This window comes from Lycorma delicatula, chromosome 7 (genome assembly GCF_047948215.1).
Source record: "Lycorma delicatula isolate Av1 chromosome 7, ASM4794821v1, whole genome shotgun sequence".
Taxonomy (NCBI): Eukaryota; Metazoa; Arthropoda; class Insecta; order Hemiptera; family Fulgoridae; genus Lycorma; species Lycorma delicatula.
Window position 1 is genome coordinate 14,089,723 of NC_134461.1, and position 22,497 is coordinate 14,112,219.

Below are 22,497 nucleotides of genomic sequence, written 5' to 3' on the forward strand. Positions count from 1 at the left end.
TAGTCTCTGTCAGTTATAGGCAGATGTTCTTACAAATTTTTATTAAATTTTGTTTTAACATTCATTCATTCATTCATTCTGATTAGGTGGAACAGAATATATGTATCAAAAACAATTTTTTATAAAATTTTCAAATTGTAAATTGTAGTAACAACTACCTTTATGCCAAACTCTGCCCACTAAGAAATAAATTATAACCTAGTAATGTACAGTGATAACCTAGTATTTTGCTTAGTATTTCTAGTAAACCATTTATTTACAACCTAAAAAGTCTCTAGTGTGATACAATTTAAATTTTTTCAGCGTTCCCAGATGAAGACCATGTTGCAAATCTTAAAAAACTACTCCATTACACCACTTACATCTTTGATGGAATGTGATACTTCTAAAAATGTTGAAAAATCATTAACTGTTTGGTGAAGTTCTGTCCTTCTTGAAGCGCTGATAGTCAAACACCTCACCAGAGATTCATGTAATCCCAATGAATCAGAATTTCTGATTCAACAGATTACTTTAGAAATAAATTCAGCCTTCCAGTAAATTAAGAGTTGAAAACAAATTCAGTTCATTCTTTACCTAAGCTCTACAAATAGAAATACTGAAATCACAAATGAGCACATTAAATAGGTGTGTGAAATGATTCTAATACAGATTCCAGTATAAACAGTGCAATAACTAACCAAATTGACAAAAAAGCTGCTACTTGCGCTATGATATGAATGCGTGGCTAAGTAGTACAGTCTTGAAACTATTCAAACATGCATCGTACATTGTATATTCATGATATGTGATCAGTTTTTAACATTTTAGCAATAAAAGTCTGTATTTTTATACTTTTTTATACACATATATGAATGTGTGTGTATCCATATAAGCATGTTTTATATGTTTTACATTAATTTTAACAGTACAATTAATACTTACTGATAAAACATGATTGGTTTTTGATTCAGCAATAGCTGCGTTTAAAGTTTCTGGAATAATCATTCTTACATCATCTTGCGTAATTTGAAATTCATGTGGAATATTTATAATGTTAGGAATGGTCGAATTTGCAAGAAACATTGGAAAATCTTTCTACAAAAAAAACAAAAAATTCTTAATCATATTACACAACACAAGAAAACATTTCTCAGTTTTTCTTCTAAAATAGGTTGGCCCACAATAAAACCAATTTCCTCCCCCAAATCACAAAGTGATTCTTTAACATATGCAATAACAGTTATTCAATAATTACAAAGACAAATGGCAACAACTGAAGAACTATATAATAAAATAAACTAAAACACCTCAGAATCAGAAAAAATTTCCATTATAATAATCTCTTCTGTTTTATCATAAAATTTTAGGTCTGCTTTTAATAACCACCATGGAAGAACAACTTTTTCTAAAGATTTAAAATCAGCTGATGTAAAATCAGCTGAAATTTCACTCAGATGAAATTTACATAGTCATGTAAATTTTTATAAGCAGACAATTTAAATTGGTTTCAACAATTTACATAGAACAGGAGACTGGTAGAGTTTTAGACCTTATGTTTTGAAATAATATATTAATGATCTTATTCTTAAGAACACGCGCATAAATATTTGGGAAACAACTGCAATTCATAGTGCAAGTCCATTCCATTATTCATGAAAAGCTGAATTACTGCAAAACTTGTTCAAGGTGTGTTCAGAGTCAGCCCAGTGATATATTAGATGGGATAATAGTTTAAATGAAACTTTAATCCATCAATTGGAGTTGAATTCAAACATCAGAATACGGAATGGTAACATAAGAGGTTTGTCTGCGAAAACCTATGCAGTGGCCAATAAATTGAGCCCAATTTATTGCTATTACCTGGAAGAACAACATTATTCTACATTAATGTCACAACTGTGACATTATTTTACTAGAAAATAGAGTGAAAATTGTAAATTAACAGGAAACATCCTGGTTCTTACTCAAAAGGCATAATACTTTTGCATAATAACTTCTGCATGATAATGCTCACCTCAACATTGCACAAGACACGAGAAGATTTTCGATAGATGGATCAGGAGAACACCTTTCAGTCCTTTCTCGTACCATCAGATTTTTTTGCTTGCTTCTCTCAACAGTTATTATGTGACTGGATTGGGAAACTATGACCGGGTAAAGAATATGGTACAACAGTGGCTCAAGACATCCAAAGCTAACAATTTTTTACTACTGGAATAAGAAAGATGTAACAAATGACTGTGTAGGAGGAGATTATGTTGAAAAGTAGTGTTAGTTTTATTTTCATTGCATAAATAATTCTTCTGCAGTCATTTTTTCTTAAATACTGAATGAACATCTTGTAAATGATTTTAATTCTTCCTCAAAAAATGTTATGTATGCAAGGTAAGTCATTGAACTCCACAGTTCTGTCATATTCCTCAGTGATGTACCATTACATTATGATCAGTAGCAAAATAATACATTAGCTAGAATGATAGATTATTAATCAGGAATGCATACATATACACAAATACACATTTAAAAAGATCTGCCCCAGTAATCGTAATATAGAATAGTAAACTTTTGGAGACAACAAACAATGGTTTTTAAAAGCGTGTAAGAATTCAAATAGAAGGGGATTTCTAACAATGAAAGGGAGAATTTTTTTTTTTTATTCTAGTGCCAGTCATTTCATGCATGCATACCCTCCTCCCTACATCCTACAACCCTAAAAATTTGTTTTACCTATTCCAAATTTTGCCTACCTCCACAATTTTTCCCTTTTACCTGTCCCTCCAATATCAAAGCAACTATTCCAGGGTGCCTTTTAAGATGTGGCCTATAAATCTGTCTCTTCTTAACTATATTTTTTCAAATGCATTTTTCTTCATCAATTTGCTGCAACACTTCTTCACTTGTCAATTAATCCACCCATCTGATTTTTAACATTCTCCTATAGCACCACATTTCAAAAGCTTTTCAGGTACTGCGATCAACCAAAGTTTCACTTCCATATAAAGCTACACTCCAAATGTATACTTTCAAAAATGTTTTCCTGACATTTAAATTAATTTTTGATGTAAGCAAATTATATTTCTGACTGAAAGCTTATTTCACCTGTGCTATTCAGGATTTTATATCACTGTTATTGCTTTGTTGATCTTTAGTAATTCTGTTTCCCAAATAACAAAATTCTTCTACCTCCATCATTTTTTTCTCTTGGGATTTTTAGGGGTCTATCTACATTATTTACATTATATGTAAATATTAAAACGTAATTGGGATAGGGAACATACTAGTCGGACTCCCTTTTTTATTACAGCTTCTTTCTTATGCTTTTCAATTATTACTATTTGCAATTTGATCCCTGTAAATGTTAGCAATTTTTCTGTATCTGAACCCTAATTTTTTAAAAATGCTTTACATTTTATTCCAGTCTGCATTATTGATTGCCATTTCTAGGTCTATAAATGTCTAGTATGTTGGTTTTTTCTTTAATCTTCCTTCTACTATTAATCTGAGTGCTAAAATTGCTTCCCTTGTACTTTTCCTGATGGTCTTCTTACAATTCCTCCACTCTCCTCTCAATTCTTCTGAACTATTGTTCCTTATCTATTCTACAGAACTAATTGTTCTGTATTCTTCACTTTTATCTCTCTGCTCCTGCTTTCTTTGTTATTATTACAGTAACACTCTTTTTGATGTCCAACAGAGCTTCCCCTTTTTGTAAATATTACCCACCAGTTTAATCTATCTATTGCTTCATCACCAGCACTGCACTGTAATCCTGCAGGTATCCTGTCTATTCCAGGAGCCTTTCTGCCATTCAAATCTTTTAATGCTCTATTAAATTCAGATCTTAGTACTGCAACTCCCTCTTCAACTTCCTGTTCTTTTTCAGTTTCTAATTCATTTCCTCTATATAACTCTTCAATATATTCCACCCCACCTATTGACCTTTCTTTCATATTATAAATCTGTGTACCATCTTTATTCAAAAATAAATAATTCAACAAATTCTCCTTAACTTTCCTGTCTGCTCTGTCTAATTTACCAATGATCATTTCTCTTTCTACTTCTGAACACTTTTCTTTAATCCATTCATCTTTCACTAATTCATTTGACACCTTTTTTCAAGTTTTTAAACCGCAGTCTGTATTTCATTATCACTAAATTATGGTCGCTATCAATGTTTGCTCCTGAATATGCTTTGCAGTCTACGAGTTGATTTCTAAATCTTGGTTTAACCATGATATAATCTGATACCTTGCAGTATCACCTGGCTTTTTCTATATATATATATTGTCACATGGTGTGGTTCTGCATGGCTCGATCAGGATATTGAAAGGTTGTTGATAATTTATAATGTTTATATAATTATAGTTTATGTTTTAAAATGTTCAAATTCCAACCAGGTAAATTAATAATAATAACAATGGTGATAAATACAATAATAATAATAATAATAATAAGTGATAGTTAATGAACACAAATATTAATATAGTAATTACAACCACAATAATGGTCAGGATAATAGAAGTAAATGATAACTACATGACATAACGTATACAAAACAGTAAGCATGACAAAACCAGAGAAAAATACATAGCGTAATCAACAAAGAATAACAATCAAGATATTACACATCAAATAGTGATAAATGTCATTAGTAAATACAGATTACACACGAGAGTTTAAAGTAAATAATCGTTCAGAATTTATTCCAGGTATATAAACAGAAAACTAGTATTCAAACCCATTAATGAAAGAAACTGCTAGTTTTAACCCTTCTTAACCACTAATCTTACATTAACAATCTTATAAAATTCACTTCCAAATCCCTTTTGTACGGGATTTGCAAATACACCAACAATATTTCTTGTATATTTGGATTTACTTGTGGTGTCACCTTAATCGTATCTAACTGGATATTCTCCTCACAGACTCATACCTGTGACTCTCCGCACTGGACTGACATCATATGTCTTGCTAGACTGGTTCACAGAACTCTCTGCTGAATTTGCACAATTCCACACAACTTGCAGCCTCTCCTCACTGAACTCCTTGCAGAACTGCCCTTGCAGGACCGACATCATAACGCCTCGCAGATTTCCACCGAACTGAATTTTAGTTGGTCTTACTGGGCTATTTATATTGTTAGCCTCTTTACCTATAGGATTGGATCCAAGTCGAAGCGTGAGAAGGGTCTACTGAGGCTTTGTTCCGATCAATTCCAAGCCTGATCTCTTTTCACTATACAACAGGTGTTTATAGTGTGTTAAGGGGCAGTATAACAAAAGCCAATTGTAAAATGGCTCAACTCTTTTCAAAAAGAATTTTTTTGTCCCTTTCTGGATTCTTACCAAACATTACATTTTATATTACTATATAATAATTTGTAGGAATCAGTTACTCAGGCCCGCTATACCGCTCTTCTTACATTATTCTTCAGTTACAGTTTTTAAACTGGATGTGTGCAATTAATAACATTCCATGCTCAGATTCATAGAATTTTAATTTTCTGGTGACCCCTTTCCTTAGTAGTCCTCATCCAGAGATACAAACAGGGGACCAAATATTTTACCAAGGAAGGCGTCTTCATCTTTGTTACATGAAAATGCAAAGAGTTACATTTTCTTGAAAAAAAAGGCAGCTGTAGTTTTCTATTGCTTTCAGTTGAGAACTACTCAGAATAGGGTGATACTGACATCACCATTTAAGTCCTCCTGACTTATGCCCTTAACAACCACTGAAAGAGCTGCTGTCCTCTTTCAGGAATCATTCTGTAATCTGGCTCTTAACAGATACCTCTCCGATATGGCTGCATCTTCAGTCCAGCTACTCTGAACACTAAACCCCCTCAGCACTGGCAAGGTCTCATGATTCATAGAGGGAGAAATTTTAGATGTTTCTATGTTTTGAAAATTTTGTGGAAGTAACAGTAATCATCTTTTGGAACCATCACCATAGTCTAAGAAAATGTCTAACAAAATGATAATTTGAAGAGTATGTTTCATCCAAAATGAATAACTGAATTTTTTATTAGAATATTCTTTCAAGAGACTATAAAAAAGTTTGTATCTATATAGCAGTAGAAGGGTTAGCAGTTAGCTTACAAATGAAATGCTTCGAATGCCAGCTTCATCTATGCAATGAGGACAATAGAAAAAAGGTCTGAGTGCAAATGAAATGTTTTTCGATCTCCCTTTTACCCCATCAAAGTTATAAAAAGTATACTGAAATAATTTGTGAAATAATTGGAGAACTATGTTATTAAAAATAGTATGAGTGTAGCAATAGAAGAAGCTGTGTAAGCACCATAATATTGCTCTTACTATTGACAGATCATGGCAAAAATGAGGCTAATTTCGAAGAATGGATTTGTTAGTGTAACTAGTGTAGATATAGGAAATGTTTTAGATGTAGCAATAATGAAAAAGTACTGTCAGATGTGTACTATGACAAAGGATCATTCCAGATCACCTGAATAAATAGCTTTGATGGATCAAGTTTTAAAAAGTTATTAAAAGTAAACCTTATGATGATTGTGCTAAGATTGAAGAGGTAGTGTGTCAGTCACATACAGAAGCAGATGGATTCAAGGTTAAGACCTTTGAAAAAGGATTTGAAAGGTGTAAAACTGAATGGTGGAAAAGAAGTGGGAGGTAGAAATAGATGCTGAGATGATAAATTGCAGTTGTATTATGTTTAGCCATAATAAGAGGAATTTATGTAATGGAACAATTTATGGACTTTCATATAAATTGCACTTATTCTGCAGCAGCAAAATAAGAAAAGCAGTAATTTACCTCAATATGTAATTCTGCTTATAAATCCAACATTCAGAGACTTAGCCAAAAAGATTAATTTGGTGTGGACAAGATGCCCAAAAGGATAAATTCTTTGAAAATGGGCATATATGCAAACTTTTAGTGTATGAGAAACTTGTCATGAAACCAAGTAAAGGATATATTCAAATTTTGAAATCTGAAGATTTATTCCATGTAAAAGAAGCTTCAAAAGCAGTTTTGAACATGATCATGTTAGTCAGGTAGAAGAAGAAACTTTATAGAAGATTACTGGAAGAGATGGAAGCCAATGAGAAGAACCCAGATTATGGTGTTGGGTTATTTTAGATGTTTTCAAAGACTAAGTAAAATTTTAAATCCATTTTTCTGAAATTCAAAACTGTGGTGTTTAGCTACATTTTCCTCAGTTTTAGAGTGGCAGCAAGGTACATTAGAACATAGTCATGTAAATTTCACCACTTTTTGTGGACATAATAATATTAGCTTTGGTACCAGAATTAACTCTTTGCCTTAATTCAAAAATAAGATCTGGATTATTTTTTTAAATGGTAAAGTTTTATATAAAATTTGAATATTTCAAAAAATTCATCACTTACGTAAATGGCACTGATTCTGATAAAAATAACTGGTAAAAATTTCAGAATTATACCACTTATAGTTGCAGAGAAAAGTATACCTAAAATTGCTGAAAATAACATCAGCATAGAGTGTTCCCGGTTCTCTAATCACTATATTTCATAAATATGGAAATGAAAACACTAACATAAAATAATATTTATAAATATCAAAACTATATATATATATGTGTGTGTATGTACCTGGGCATGGAAGAACACATATTTTGTTTTTACAATAACGGGTTCCATTGAACCAGGCACTAATTTCCTTCCAATTATTTTGTGAAGTTTTCCAAAGATATCAATAAGATTTTTAGAAATGCGATACAACTAGAAAAAAAATACTCAACAATAAAGATAATATGTAAAAAGATAAGATAACAATAAGATAATATGTAAAAAGATAAGATAACAATAAGATAATATGTAAAAATAAATGTTTATTTTTCAGCCTATCAATTGGCTCATTTTAACAGATTCCAATAAAAATAATAAATATTGCATTTTACTCAATCTGTACATTGTTTTCAGATTAATAAAAAATAGTTTAACAAATATTAGTTTAACCCATAAAAGATAAAATGAAATATTTTTCATTAATTAAACATTGTGCTACCTAGAAAACCGGATTGAACATCTTTTCACATATAGATTTCTACAGATGTTAATTAAACTAGATTGCATCTATGTTGTAACATAGTCTAGCAATTGTTATATTGCATTCACAAATCTCTGTTATTTTCTGTATTTACACCATTAGATAATTCCTAAAGTATTTTTGATTTGTGTGTGTGTAAAATTGGCATTTTTGGGTGTTATTTTGTTGACTGAACACATAACTACTATTACCATCAATTTCCTCTTATATAGATAAACAGAATTCTACACAAAATTTATTGTTAACATTAACTTATACCAGTTGGTAAATAAGAACACCAGAAAAACAATGTGAAAAATATCAGTTAGCGTTAAAAGTTTATAACATTTGTTACAATCTTTAACACTTGTTTAAATTAATTTTTTTTCTGCTTTTTGATTTGTTATTAAAAGCAAGTTTTAAGGAAGTAATTTATGAAATTTTACTTCACCTCCAAAAAGATCGACTCAGTGGTTTCATCAAAAGCCGAATAAAAAAACAAGCTGCATCATCAATGGAGTACCATAATACCAAAGTCAGATTAAGGTGGATTGTAAATTACGAAGCGATTAAATAAAGGATCACTATAATTTTGTCTACTTGCTTGTAAGCACTGTTTTCCTGCCTCAGAGGAACCACACTCATCAACAGGTAACCAAGTGCATCGGTAACTGGGACATAATTTTAACAAAGTTACATAGAAAACCGATACACAGATTTATTAATTAAGAATATTTTATTGACGATAAAATAGATGTTTCTATTGTGACATGACTGAAACATGTGACAGACTGAGGGCAGAACATTACTGAAGCAATTTTTAATAGTAGTAAAAAAAAAAAATTGGGCAAAGCACACAACAAAAATCCAAGGCGAGCATGAAACAGAAAAACTGAAGTTTGTCTATGATAATGCAAGCATGGAGAGGATCCTTGATCCACATAACCTCGCTGCATCTTGCAGTCCATAGTGAAAATGAATGCCTTCATCTCTCTTGCAGAAAGAAGTGAAAATTGCAGGGCACCTCCATATCTGGTGATTAGAGAGTTTGGAAGGTTGAAATTCACAAGAGCTTTGGCAATTACAGCAATGTTTTACATTTTGTTATATTATATACAAGAAAATTATCAATGTCAAATGAGTGTTTTGTAGCGTGTGTAAAATATAATGGCCATATCTGACCGGAATTCCAATTTCCAGGTGAAAGGCCGAGACACTACCACTCGTGCCACAGAGGCTGCCAAATGCACTAACTATCTCTAAGTTGGCACAAAAAAACAACTAGCATTCAGTAAACTTTTGGCATGGAATTAGGCTGGCTGAAAACACTGTCAGTTTAATATAAATGATATTTGTAACTAAAAATACGTACGATGTATTTAATTAAAACTAGTTTGTTATCCTGATTAATATTATTATTATTTTAAAATATTTTAAATAATTATTTTTTCTACTAACTTTATTGCTCTAGCTTGGAAATTCTAAAGTCGCTGTCATTTATATATTCTAAAGAGCTTGTGTCAGATTCTGAATTCACATTTATCATAAAATTGTCGATGTGGGCATCATATAAACATCTTCAATACACTTTTTTCAACGTTGACAACATGCTCGCAGACATTGCAGTATTTTCCGGTTGGCTTCTGTTTTTTCCCATGTAAATCCCATTTTACGTAATATTCTTAAAAAATCTTTCACCCCTTTGAAATGAATTTCACTTTCCCGAGCTTTTCGTATAATTCTTATTCACAGTAGGAACACATTTTTCGATTACATAAAATTTATTTGTGAAACACCTCAAAGCATCCATGTCAAATCAATCAAAATTGCACCGTACTGAGACGATTTACACATTTTCTCGACAAAACAAATACGCATGGCTTCTCAAGTTTGATTTGATTTACTTTCTGCTATAATTTTTTGGACCATTTGTTTTAATACTTTTGTCGCTTGAACAACTGTATTTGGCACTTCAGTTTTTCCTCACTATTCCAGTTCCAGCATTGTTTTCTAAAAAGAAATTGTTTACATTGAATACAATTTCTCTCTCCTAACTATCAACTGTACCTTTTTCTGACTACTGTACCTTTTCCTCCTAACTTGGATATTTTAAAACAAAATAATTTTATTGAAATATTAAAAATTTACAACACAAAATTGATGACAAAGCCTTAAATAAAAACAACACAACAAATATAAAAAAAGAATCACTAACAGCTATTCACTAAGTAAAATATACACTGCAATAAATATTTCTACAATAACCACTTCTAATTACAAGAGATCTGACATTTGATTCTTCACAGCGCATGATTAGACTAGATTAAAAGTAAGTAAATGTAATTCTTAGAATTGTGTGTTAATAATATTATTATTATTATTAGTTGCTATACAACAGGAAGTAGGTGTAGATCACATCAATTTAGAATAAAATTCAATAATTACATATGTTACAGCAAGTTTATGAAACCTGTTTTTTATATATAACCATACCACAAAAGACATACATAAAATGACCAATGATTTTAGTTTCTTGTAACAAAACCCATTGCATGCAAAATTCAAGTACACAGGCTTTTAGCCCCTACACTAACATGTGTTGTTGGTTAACTGGCATTTCTCCTGCCACTACCCCATTCGGTCGCCCTAGAGCATAGACCAAATGTCAGTGCCAAGAAACAGCTACTGTGCCTCTAAAAACGGTTTAGCGACCCAATTCCTAAAAGCTCCTAATGAGCTTACCTATCAGCGTGAGTGACTTAAGCAGGGTGCTATTCACCACCCGCTTACGTGTCCCAGCCGCTCATTTAATACTAAAACTAGATCAGGGAGACGCACTCCCTTGTTACTAATAAAACAATCAGTTATAAACTAAAAAGACAGCAATTGCAGCTGTCACGCCTCGGTCGCTGAATGCCAGCTAGTACCTGTACACCATTTAAAGCGCTTGGAGCTTATATCTGGCTGGTGGCCAGCCATTATCTCAGGAAAGACGCCACACTGACTCGCCGTTTGTGAGCGGCCAAGTTTCCCACTGACCTCTAAGTTCCAGGGTGGCTCGGTCTCTGGCCCACCCAAGAGCGGGGCAGTCGAACATCATATACTCATTCGACTGGACCTCCCTACAGACACACAAATCATCAGCCGCTAGGTGGAACCGAAACAGATATTGCTTTAAATCCACATGGTTGGTGAGCACTTGGGCACCCGCTGCCCTTAAAAATGAACTCGAGGCATACCATCCCCCAAATCCTGTATAAACATAATAATGTATAAACATAAGATTCTTATACAAGGATCTTCCCTTAGTCGTGGTGTGCCATTCAAGCTGCCATGCCTCCATAGTCTGCAGACGGGAGATGGGCAACTGTACGAAATTTAGCTCCGGTGCATTGTGATCACCGTTCCGCTCCGGTTCTGGTCCGACTCGAAAACGCATCCCAAATGCCTCGGCCTCCCGACCTATTCGCAACTTCCACATGGCTGCCCGAACTTTCACCACTAAATCGATTGGGAAAGCCTTTCTCAATACGGTAGCAGCCTCGTAGGAGGTTTGTTTTAAAAACGCCAGTCCATATTATTAAGGCTCTGCGCTGGGCACTCCTTAAATTTTGAAGCAGTGCTCTATTTCTATCCAACCTATGCGCCCAAATTGGCGCCGCGTATGCGATCATACTCTCGAAGACGCCTCGGTACACCAAGTACATTTGACGGCCCGACAACCCGTAGTCCTTTCGAGCAATCCTTCCAAGTTTGTGTATCTCTGAGACAGCGTCCGCCGCAACTTGCTTAATGTGGTTACTAAAAAACAACTTATCAAGCAAAACACCTAGGTACTTATGAACCCTTACTCGGCTGATTACACAGCCTTTATACTTAATGTGGGAGTTTCCAGTTGCGTTCGTGAATTACCACGAACAGTCATCGGCGAAAGCCTGGGCCGTGACCCCTTCTGGGAATGTCAATCCCAGAAATCCGTCAAAAACCAGGTTCCACATCAGAGGACCGAGAACGGAACCCAGCAGGCTTCCCCTGGTAACGGACGTTTCCACAACTAGGTGCGCATCTTTAAACAGAGCCGAGCTATTAAGACAAATAGTCTCTCACTTTGGCCTGCAAGGCTTCGGGAACATTGCGGCTTTCCAATTCATAGAGGACAGAACTCCAACACAAGGAAGGAAATGCTGCTTCTATGTCAATAAAAATTGCCAAATTGTATTTGCAGTCGGCGCTTTCCACCTCGGCAAGAGCATTTAAGATGCAATCCTCGGTGCCAACCCCTTTCATAAGCCATATTGACCTCGATTTAGAAAACAGTTCATATCGATATTTTCCCAGAGCCGTTCCACAATCAGCCTTTCTAGCAAACTTGCCGAGAACCGGCAAGAGGTCGATAACTACTGACCTCACCAGGATCCTTTCCAGATTTTAAGAGCACCGTCACCAAAGCCACCTTCCAGCAAGCCGGAAAGCAACCCCAGTCTGCCAAGCGGCTCTCTTATGATAGGCAGCAGATGGTAAAATATATCCGGGTCAAGTTAGTCAATCCACGGTGCCTTCTTCAATGCCATCGAGAAACCACTCTGTCTATATCTTCGGATTCCACGGTCCGTACGCCAGGGAATGGTGTTTCACCCGCCCTAACGCCGATTTCCGCTTCACCCTCCGGAGCATCTGGAAACATCCAGGAACGCCTGGTAAGTCGCCACAGATGTTAATGTGTGGTCTCGACCACCAAACCCGCACCGAACACTGGACAATACCTGCAATGGCTTCGGCTTGTAACAAGTCTTTGCGAACTGCCAGGGATTGCGTTACAATCGCGCATGGAGTCCTGCCAGAACTTGAGTTTGGCTTCCTTGATGGCGTGAACGCATTCATTACGGGCACGCCGGTAGATCCGAAGATGCTCAGCGCGCACGTGGTTAACGATAGTCCGCATTAGGGGGCAGCGATGGTACCTTATTCACGCAGACCTAACTCTTGCGCGCAGCAACCAGAGCAACCAACACTCTGGTGCCCGGGAGACCGTCCAGAATCCTACCAAACTTCGCCAGCAAGTCGTCGATACTCCATCCAACTTGGAAGTATCCCGACACTAGTACGACATCGAGCGTAACCCTTGTGATCCGCACGACGATGAATTGCTCGTCAGACAACTGGGGCATCCAGAACACAACCAAAGTATCAGCTCACCACGATCGCAGAGAGCGGCCGTCCCCCACGAGAATGAATAACACTCACCCCGTGGAAGCCGACCACCCTATCCGCGACCGTGTACGGCTCCTGGACCAAGAGGACCTCAAGGTTGTACTCCTCAAGGAGCCTCATGGCCGCCCGGAAATGGTACAGGATTAACTGCCCCGGGCGCAGGCGTTCGAATTGGTGGAAACCGTCCTCGAGGGCTTCCTGCCGTTCAGGCGTCGCCATAAGCTGTGTTTTATACAACTTTAGCCTGAGCAATTTCGTACGCCTTGCACTGCCTACCCCCGACCCGGTGTACAGCATTACTGTCTTACACCAAGGCACAGGCGGCGCACTTGGCAGGCGACGATCTGGCAGGGCAATTGGTCGCCCTGTGCTCTGAAGCGGCGCAGTGGCCACACATCTCCGTCTGCGCTCGGCATCGGAGAGCGGTGTGCCCAAAGCCCTGACACTTGTAGCATCGGGCTACGTCAAATACCTACCTCGCTATGTGTTAGCGAGTCTACCTAAATGGCAGAATAAACAAAAAAAAGTCTCGGTTCAACAAGCTGGGGACCATGGCATATATCCATAACAGTTGTTTGAAAACTGAACTTTTTTTAAGGTAACTGTAAAAACAGTTTAAATCTGTATCACTGATAAATCATAAGTCAAGTATCATTGATAAATCATAATAGAAGCTCAGTGAAAAATATATATTAAACAGCGAGTACTATTGTTATGTGCCAGAAAATAAAGTGAAACTGTAATAAAGAAGAAACATCCTGGTTTTCTCTCAAAAGGTGTAATTCTTGGAAGCTATTCAAAAGTAGGGTCAGGAGGGGTTGCTACATCCATCTTACAGTTCCAGTCTCCCACCATCAGGTGTTTTTTTGTTCAGTCCTCTAAAAAGTTAATGTTACACCAACTTTGGCAACAATGTGCAAGGGGAAGAAGTACTAGAATGACTCAGACAATGGGATGAACAATTCCTTAGTACTAGGAAATAAAAGTTCACAGAAAGATGGGACAATTGCAGAATTACTCGTAGTATGAATATTACAAAAATAGAAATGTTGAATCATCGTTGGATACTGAGAGGAGGGATTAGAACGCTCGACCTTCTCCTGTAAGCCCTTGAGTAATTAGGCTAGTTAGCAGCCACTGGTCAAGAAGTGTCCTTGAGTTGGTTCATGTTTCCTACAAGAAACTAAGAGTGCTCTGGCTCTTCAGGTCTTCTTAAGGCATCCTCAGCACTGAAACCTAGCTAGAGTCTCGCATGCACCCACTCAGCAAATAATGATGAAGAATGGATAAAGGAGAAGAAAAGGAGCTGGTGATCTGTCATCGAAAGGCTTTTTATATAATGTACAAGTTTTAACCTGTTTGGCAGATACAATCTATTGTTATGATGACTATGATTTTATAATAGAACAAACAGCAGTGATAAAATTTTGTTTGGGGATAGAGCTCCTGAAACGTTTGAAATTTTCAAATAAAATAAAAGAATAATAGAAATAAATAAAATAATATAATAAAAGAAAAGAATGATTTTGGAAAACTATGAGTGGCTTATATATTTCCAGACTTAAAATGGAAATAAATATCCCTACTACTTCTATTTAAGTAGTAGGGATTAATAGAAAGGTTACACTAAAATTCTAGCTCGAATCAAAAACTTCCTACTTCCTAATCTTAGACATCAAAATTTCAATAATTATACCAATTTTAAAAAAAAAAAAAATTTAGTAATGCATAACATCATCAACATTAACAATAATAATTCTAATATTATTCCTTCCAATGGAAGGAATTCTAAAAATTCATCAGCAACCTGATGTATTCTGAAGAATTGACAAGTAAACTAAACGGTAAGCAAAGCACTCCAATGGCAGAATTTTTTTCAATTTTGTAATTGTTATCCTCATTTCTCCAGAGCAATAATATAGTCTGATGTAGCATTTATTTTAATAAGCCATTCATATCTTGAGGTGTTATTAGAAAATAGAGCTATTACATCCCATTGACAACTAGAAAAAGGGCAGGCCTACAGCCTGCCATGAAAATGTTACATAGTTTATGTTTCATTACATATTATTTTGTTGAATGTTTCTACTAATTGTAACTAAATAACATTCACATAGAAAGCAAATACAGTTTGTCACTTTGTTGCATTTTTCCAGAGAGCGCTTTATTCAAAATAAAGATGTGAGCAGACACAGCAAACAAACCAATGTGCCATGCTTCATCTCCTGAAACGTAAATTTAATTTTATTATTTTTGTAATATTCATTCAATTGATTTGAATCATTCAGTTCAATCAAACCCAGCTACTAACACAGTGGTAGACTCACAGATCACAGATCACAGTTCATTAATTCAATTTATTAAAGTTGTGGTTCAACAGACAATAAAAATGTGAACATATACAGTAAACAAACCAACACACCATGCTTCATCTGGTTGAAAACAAGTTTTTTGGTTTATGTGCAATTCACTGCCATGACTGTCCATATAGTAGCATTATTACAATATATATTTCTCACGATGGTCCTCATGTTGACAACCTTGATCAAACTTTTCCCGAATAGAATAGATGCTGAGAATTGTACCGCCACCGTATCCATATGATTTGACACCTTGCATTAAACATATAATAAAAAGAACTTAACCCATCCAATATATATATAAATTGTTTATGTTAATAGAAAGATAAATTATAAATACCTCCTGAATTACTTTAACATCTGTTTTTGTTGCAGGTTTTCTTAAAATCTCATTTTTGTTTTCTATAATTACATCAATAGCAAGGAAGAATGGCCTAGAAAAAAATTACCTCACTTTTAAATTATTGCTAATAGTTGACATTAGTAAATAAATTTTAAACCAAGCAAAAAAAGTTGTCTTAAATATAGATTAAGTATAAGCAATAAACAGGGTTTTCTATAATAGACTTCAACAAAACTGTAATTGCACTTATTGTTTATATTAAAAATATTTGGGTTATTTCAGTTTTTTTAAATTTAATTAAATAATAATCTTTTATTCTGATAGGTGTAAAAGAATCCATTACACAGGACACATCGGGAATTGATAGATTGTCTTTCCATAGATAAAAAAAGATGGCCTAGCATTTCCTCTAGTATCACAAAATACACTATTATAAAAAAAAAATAATGATGTGATTAAAACATTATTAACAATGTTAATAAAGTCAATACTAAAAGACACTAAACAACAAACCACACAACAAATACAAATTGACAACTGTAGAAGTATGTTTTGTTTACTGACGAGGCAAATATCACTCGAAATTCCATCAATAACTTACATAATGAGTGTACACATGGCCTGAAGTAAATCCTCATGAAATGGTGGAAGGCAATTTTCAACACCGATTTAGCACCATGTATCTACATGGTTCTACATGAACGCCTTCTTCACAATCTGTTGTTTGGATGTCCATATTACCTGGCCGCTTAAATGTTGAGGTCCACTTTCACAATTCTTGAAGAAATTCTTGTGCTTTCTTCAAAAGCGCTGAGACAAAAAGTATACTTCCAGCACAATGGTGTGCCTCCCAATTCTCTTGTGCCATTTCCACTCACTTAAATCAAATAATCATTTTCCTGAGAAATAGATAGGTCATGAAGGTCAACATTCTTGGCCATCAAGATCGCCTGATCTTACACTTGGGGATACAAAACAAAAATACATTGTTGTAAGTAACTTAACAACAGCCCTTAAGAACTAAAAAGAGCATCAAAAGCACTACAGATACATGCCAAGAAATGTATTGAAGAATGTGGACTCATTTTTGAACATTTATAATAATCTGGTACGTATAATGTACTGTGGTCTAGTGTACTGTTTTTAAGTAAACAACAGAATTTTCTAACATGCCTTTGTTTTATTCAACTTTTCTTGTTGAGAGTGTGTTCAATTTTGTTGAGAGTTAAATTCTCAACAAGATTTTTTTAAGTTTTATCAAAAAGTTTTTTCCATTTAACAAAGCAATTTAGGAAATTTTTATGTATTTTTTTCATTATTTACACAAATAGAATAGGGAGTCATGTAAATAGAATATTTATACGAAAAGTCCTGAGAGTCTTTGTGACACACTTGTGCATATAATACAGATGCATTATCTAAAAAATAATGACAAAAAAGTTATCACAGGTGTTCTTATGAACCAAGGAAATCCTCATGGGAAGTGGAAAAATGTCCCATGGCAAATCCTCATTTGCATAGGCACTATTTTTAGCAAAATAGTACTTTTATTGTTCAAGTATTCCTCATCTGAGAGCTCCCTTGTTTGTTTGAAAATCAGTATTTTTATTCAGAGAGTCTTACAAAGTCAATTATTTTTGACTTTAGGTGCGATTATACAGAATTCAGTGTGATCAAAATAAACTGATTATCCTATTTAAATTCAATGTGATAGTTTCATATCCTACAAGATAAAGGGAAATGTTTCACAGTCTATTTTCAAAATTGAAAGGATATGTGAATTGTTACATGGCATATGACAGTCATACTGGAGTGTCAGTGAATTAATTCAGCACTTCAAAAATGTTCAACTAAATTAAATACTGTTTGTGTTGATTAGGTTGTAGATTGAATAAATAGACAAATCCATATTGAGTTTATGTAGTATTTATTCATTTGTAGAATACATTTTTGATTAGATATATCTGGTAGTCTTGTTTGTTGTAGTTTGATTTCAGTTTAGTAATAGCACATTGAATATTAATAATACAGACTACTTTAAGTATATTGAATCTTAATTAACGTAAACGAATGCCTGAATAACTAAATGCATTGTATGTTACCGTCCCACTACACCATCTTGCAGCTTGTCCACACCACGAGTGTAACAAAGAAGTCCATGCGCTTGATGAAAGTAACATAGCGGACAGTATTCGGCGCACATGCGTATACGCTCGTCCCAAATCTCATTTTCTACTGGGTTATTTGAACATATAAATTAAGGGATTTTGGGACAAAAGTTTTTAGTTGTACAAAAAGTTTACAAAATTTTAAATAAACATGATGATTAATTAAATGAGCTAACAATCTAATATTTATTAATGATTATTCACTTTCAATTAGTATTGAAATAGTATTATTTGGTACTGATAAAGTTGTAATATTTATTAAAAATAATTTTATACAAGTCTATTGATTCTTAAGAGTATTGAAATTGATTGTTAATTAAGATAAAATTCAAAATAATGAATGAAAACCTAAACAAACAAACAGGGGACACATCTTATGAAGTGCAACTGACACAAAGTCTTTGTGTAGCGTGTGTAGCTCTATGGTAAAGACTCTTTTTGCTATTCGTGGGGTTCGGTATCGAATCAACGATATTTTTTTTTATGCTCATAAAATTTTTTTTTACTAATATTATTTTCAATTTATTATGTGAAACTATTTAATGCTGTTAAAATGGAAAATCAACTAAATGGGAGATAACTTATTTTAAAATTTTATAACTAAAGATCTGATATTATTTATTTTGGTCAATCTTAGGAATTGATGATTTTTTAGTTTAATTAAAAATATTATCGCAAAACAATTTTTGAACGAAATTACTTTTAATAATCTAATTTACACGGGAAAATGAGATATTACTTATTTTTTTACGGATACCAAAATGAATATTACTTTATAATACTGAAAAAAAAATAAAATAAGTTGTTTAGTGAAAAATAATTTGATATTCAATAAACATATTTTTCTAATGAGTCAAATTAAATGCAAGGGATTTTCTAGGTAAACCATTTTAAACCGCGTGCAATAAAGAGAACAATTGTTCTGCGTTCAGGTTTGATATCTTATTCCGTTTTGTTTTACAACTCTGACTCATTTTTTTACCTGGACAAAGCAGAAAAGAATTTTCTCTCTGAAGACACAATTCTGTTTTAGCTTTTACACGGATAGTTTGTTCTCTGAATTTTCTCGATTTTATAACTACTCGCTTTTAAACAGTGTTTTTTTTATACAAATTTATTCTGATACAAATGTAAATATGCCGTCGTGTTATTTCCCCAATTATCTTTCTATTTAATGTTCTTATAATACCTCATGAATAATTTTATGTCAAGGAAAAATATTGATATTTAAATGCAAAAAAAAAATTGGCAATAAGACGTGTAGTTGTATTATTTTGGATACTTTCGAATTCTTTCGAACTCTAGTCGATTTTGTCTTCCGTTAACATTTTTTATTTTTCTTCATATTTGCAAAAGGGTCGGTTTTGGTTTTTATATTAATGAAAACCATTTTATTTTCTATTTCATATAAAATGTTTCCATTATATTTTCATTTTGAATTAAAATAATTAATTTTCTGAACCGCTCTGTATCTAATAGTACATTAATAATTAATTCAAGGTAAATTGTTTATTAAGAAAAATTATTATATCGCTAAAAAATAAACGAAATTAATCATTCAGATCATAATTCTCGACTCCACATACAGTCAATTAAATTTTATATAAAATAAAAAAAAAACTTACACTCCATATTTATTTGGAAGTGCATGTATACGCACACGTGAGTACGGCACTTCCTATTTATAAATATTAGAGTAAAAATCCACATTTCGACGCCAATTGTCATATACGTCAATAAATGTTATTCTTTTATGTTTCAAAAGTTTGTTTATTTTTGATAATTCTGCCTTTAATCACATTCATGTCTTGCTTCTGTTGGTGCGCCAACCGCATAAACAAATTTAAACATCATGGCGGGAAAAGGATTTTGGAACGAGCCACTGCGCAACGCAGGGTGTGCGACACCTTGTTACTTTCATCATGTGTATGCGTGTCGTCAGCCCTAGCGGCAAGAAATGTAACTACAACATCAAGCTACCATTACAATATTTTGAATAAGAAAACATGATATTAAAACTTAACAAATACTTTTACTTAAATACTTTTCCTAGTACAATTCATGGTTAAGAAAGCATTACTATTGCTATTTTAAAACTTATGGTTAATATACCAGGGTCATTCAAAAAGTTCTCGACACTCATTCAAAAATGTGCTTGACACATAGATGGCAGAAGTAAGATAAAATGATTATGATATTAGTCATATATGATCCTTTAGATGGCGTACTGCAAAGTTTCAGAGGAGTGTGCTTCGTTGTTTTTATTGTTGCAATAAAGTATAGCAAAAGTTTTTATAAGAAAACTGATAAAAATTCATAAAAAAAGTTCAAGCTATGTGAACAAAGCTGTTCATTACATCTTTGTGTAATAAAGAACTGTGAAAGGTTTAACTCTTTTTGTTTAAAAATTACGATTCCATCTTTCCAAGAATTCTAAAGGTTACAATCTTTTGGAAAAGGGCAGAACTACCACCAAGGAATATTACGCTATACTAATGGATTGAATGAAGGGAGCTTATATTCAAGTTAAATGTCTACATCTGACCAAAAAAAAAGTCCATTTTCCAACATGATAATGCACACCAATCAGGTGTGCACCTGATAATGCACACACATCTCTGGATGTTGCTACAAGACTCCATGACCTATGCTTCCACGTGTTTTCACATGCACCATATTGGTTGTCAGCAATTACTTCTTCCCAAACCTGAAGAAATAGCTCGCTGAATCACATCATATTCAGGGTATTAAGAAATTGTAAAGTTGTTGGTCAAAATGTATTATTTAGAAAGGCTACTTACTACTACAAAGACTATGTTGAAAAATTAAAAAAAAATTTCTGAAGAAGTTTTGTTTTCTTTGTCAGGCAGAAAATTTTCAGAACGATCCTCAAAAAATAAAACTATAAATCACCAGTGTTGAACACTGAAAACTAATAAGTGGGAACAAAATAAGATTGAATCTTATGAATCTTACTTGCAAAAAATTCACATTACACAAAATAAATGAAACTTACTTTAAAATAAGATTTCTATAATCATCCAGAGTATGATCAGGCTGAGCAGGATATGTAGTATTGATGTAAGTTTCAAAACGTTTAACAACTTTTACTAAGAAATTGGTGATATTTGTCAATGAGATTATATCAAGATGGGCAATTTCAGATCGTGGATCTTTAAAGATAGCATATTTCTTGCTTACGCAATGGACAAATATGCTTAATACTTGACACATATCTCTAAAAAAATGTAATTCAACCTGAAAAAATTAAATAAAATAGAACAATAAACCAAACTAAATTTCATAAATAAGCAAGTATTTAAGTGTAAGTGTTAAGCATCTTAATATTAAGTCATTCTTCTGATGACAGTGGATTTTTTACTTAACTATGTATTTAGAATTTAATCTACAAAATTTTAAACATGTGTAACCATTTGATGAATATGTTATATTAATCAGTTTTAGGCAATAATTAATATCTTTTTCTATCTTCATCTTAAGCATTATAATCATATTTTCCTATCAAAAAACAGGATGAACAAAAGAGAATATCAGAGTTTTAAAGCTATCTAGTGTCTATGAAAGAGTAACTCTTAACAAATTTTCCCTACAAGTGTTCAATGGGACACAGCACCTTTTGTCATGTGCCACACATCCAACTGACAGACGGTTCGTCGCATACTTTAATCGGCGTGCAACAGCTGCTTCAATCTAGTGCCACAAATCGGCTAGATGAGTAGATGTCGGAGACACATGCACAAGATTCTTTATAAAACCCCAAAGGAAATGTGACATTGGGTCAGATTCAGTAATGCGGAAGTGCACAATCTTGTTATCAAATAAAATTCTTTGGTCCATCTTGCAGCTGAGGAAATTGGGATATTCTGACCCTGAGATATGGACATTATGTACGTTAACTTTCCCACTAAGATGAAATGTTGATTCATTATTAAAAACATTACAATCAAGAAAGTCAGTTTCATAGTGTAATATTTAGACAGCGAAGTCACAGTAGTCAGTAGGCTTCAAAGCATACAGTATGGACGCATATGTAAATTTCCTTAAAACTTTTCCAACTGCCATCACCGGCATTGCTAGTTTGTGGGCCAGCCTACAAACTACCACTTTAAAGAAATACCTACATAGACATATGATAATTTCAAAATGATTATCCCATGGAGAAATGCTAATGTCACTTACAACATTGTATGGAACGCATGTTGTGCAAATTCACTTTCAGCAAACTGCTAAACTAGATTCCTTTCTGTTCAGGACTCTCATCTTTGCTAGCGGCGCTGCCAACGGAAATATTGGAGAATCAATTTATGGCCATGTGTGCAACTAAAATTGTTGCCTTATCCAAAAGACCTTATAACTAATTAAAATCC

At 33.8% G+C, this 22,497-nt stretch overlaps 2 protein-coding genes across 2 annotated transcripts in view; both read right to left on the reverse strand.

The window, feature by feature from the left end:
- The window catches only part of LOC142327907 (uncharacterized), a 53,215-nt gene that overhangs the window by 26,343 nt on the left and 4,375 nt on the right, over nt 1-22,497 (reverse strand). Inside the window, exons 2-5 of the mRNA XM_075371271.1 lie at nt 21,126-21,367; nt 15,939-16,032; nt 7,592-7,720; nt 925-1,077 (exon numbers count right to left, since the gene is read on the reverse strand). Coding sequence (XP_075227386.1) covers nt 925-1,077; nt 7,592-7,720; nt 15,939-16,032; nt 21,126-21,367 — 618 coding nt within the window. The remainder of the gene's footprint in view (nt 1-924; nt 1,078-7,591; nt 7,721-15,938; nt 16,033-21,125; nt 21,368-22,497) is intronic.
- LOC142328042 (uncharacterized) overlaps nt 21,131-22,497 on the reverse strand; it is a 40,264-nt gene continuing 38,897 nt past the window's right edge. Inside the window, exon 8 of the transcript XR_012757157.1 lies at nt 21,131-21,367. The gene's annotated coding sequence lies outside the window, so the exon portion shown is untranslated. The remainder of the gene's footprint in view (nt 21,368-22,497) is intronic.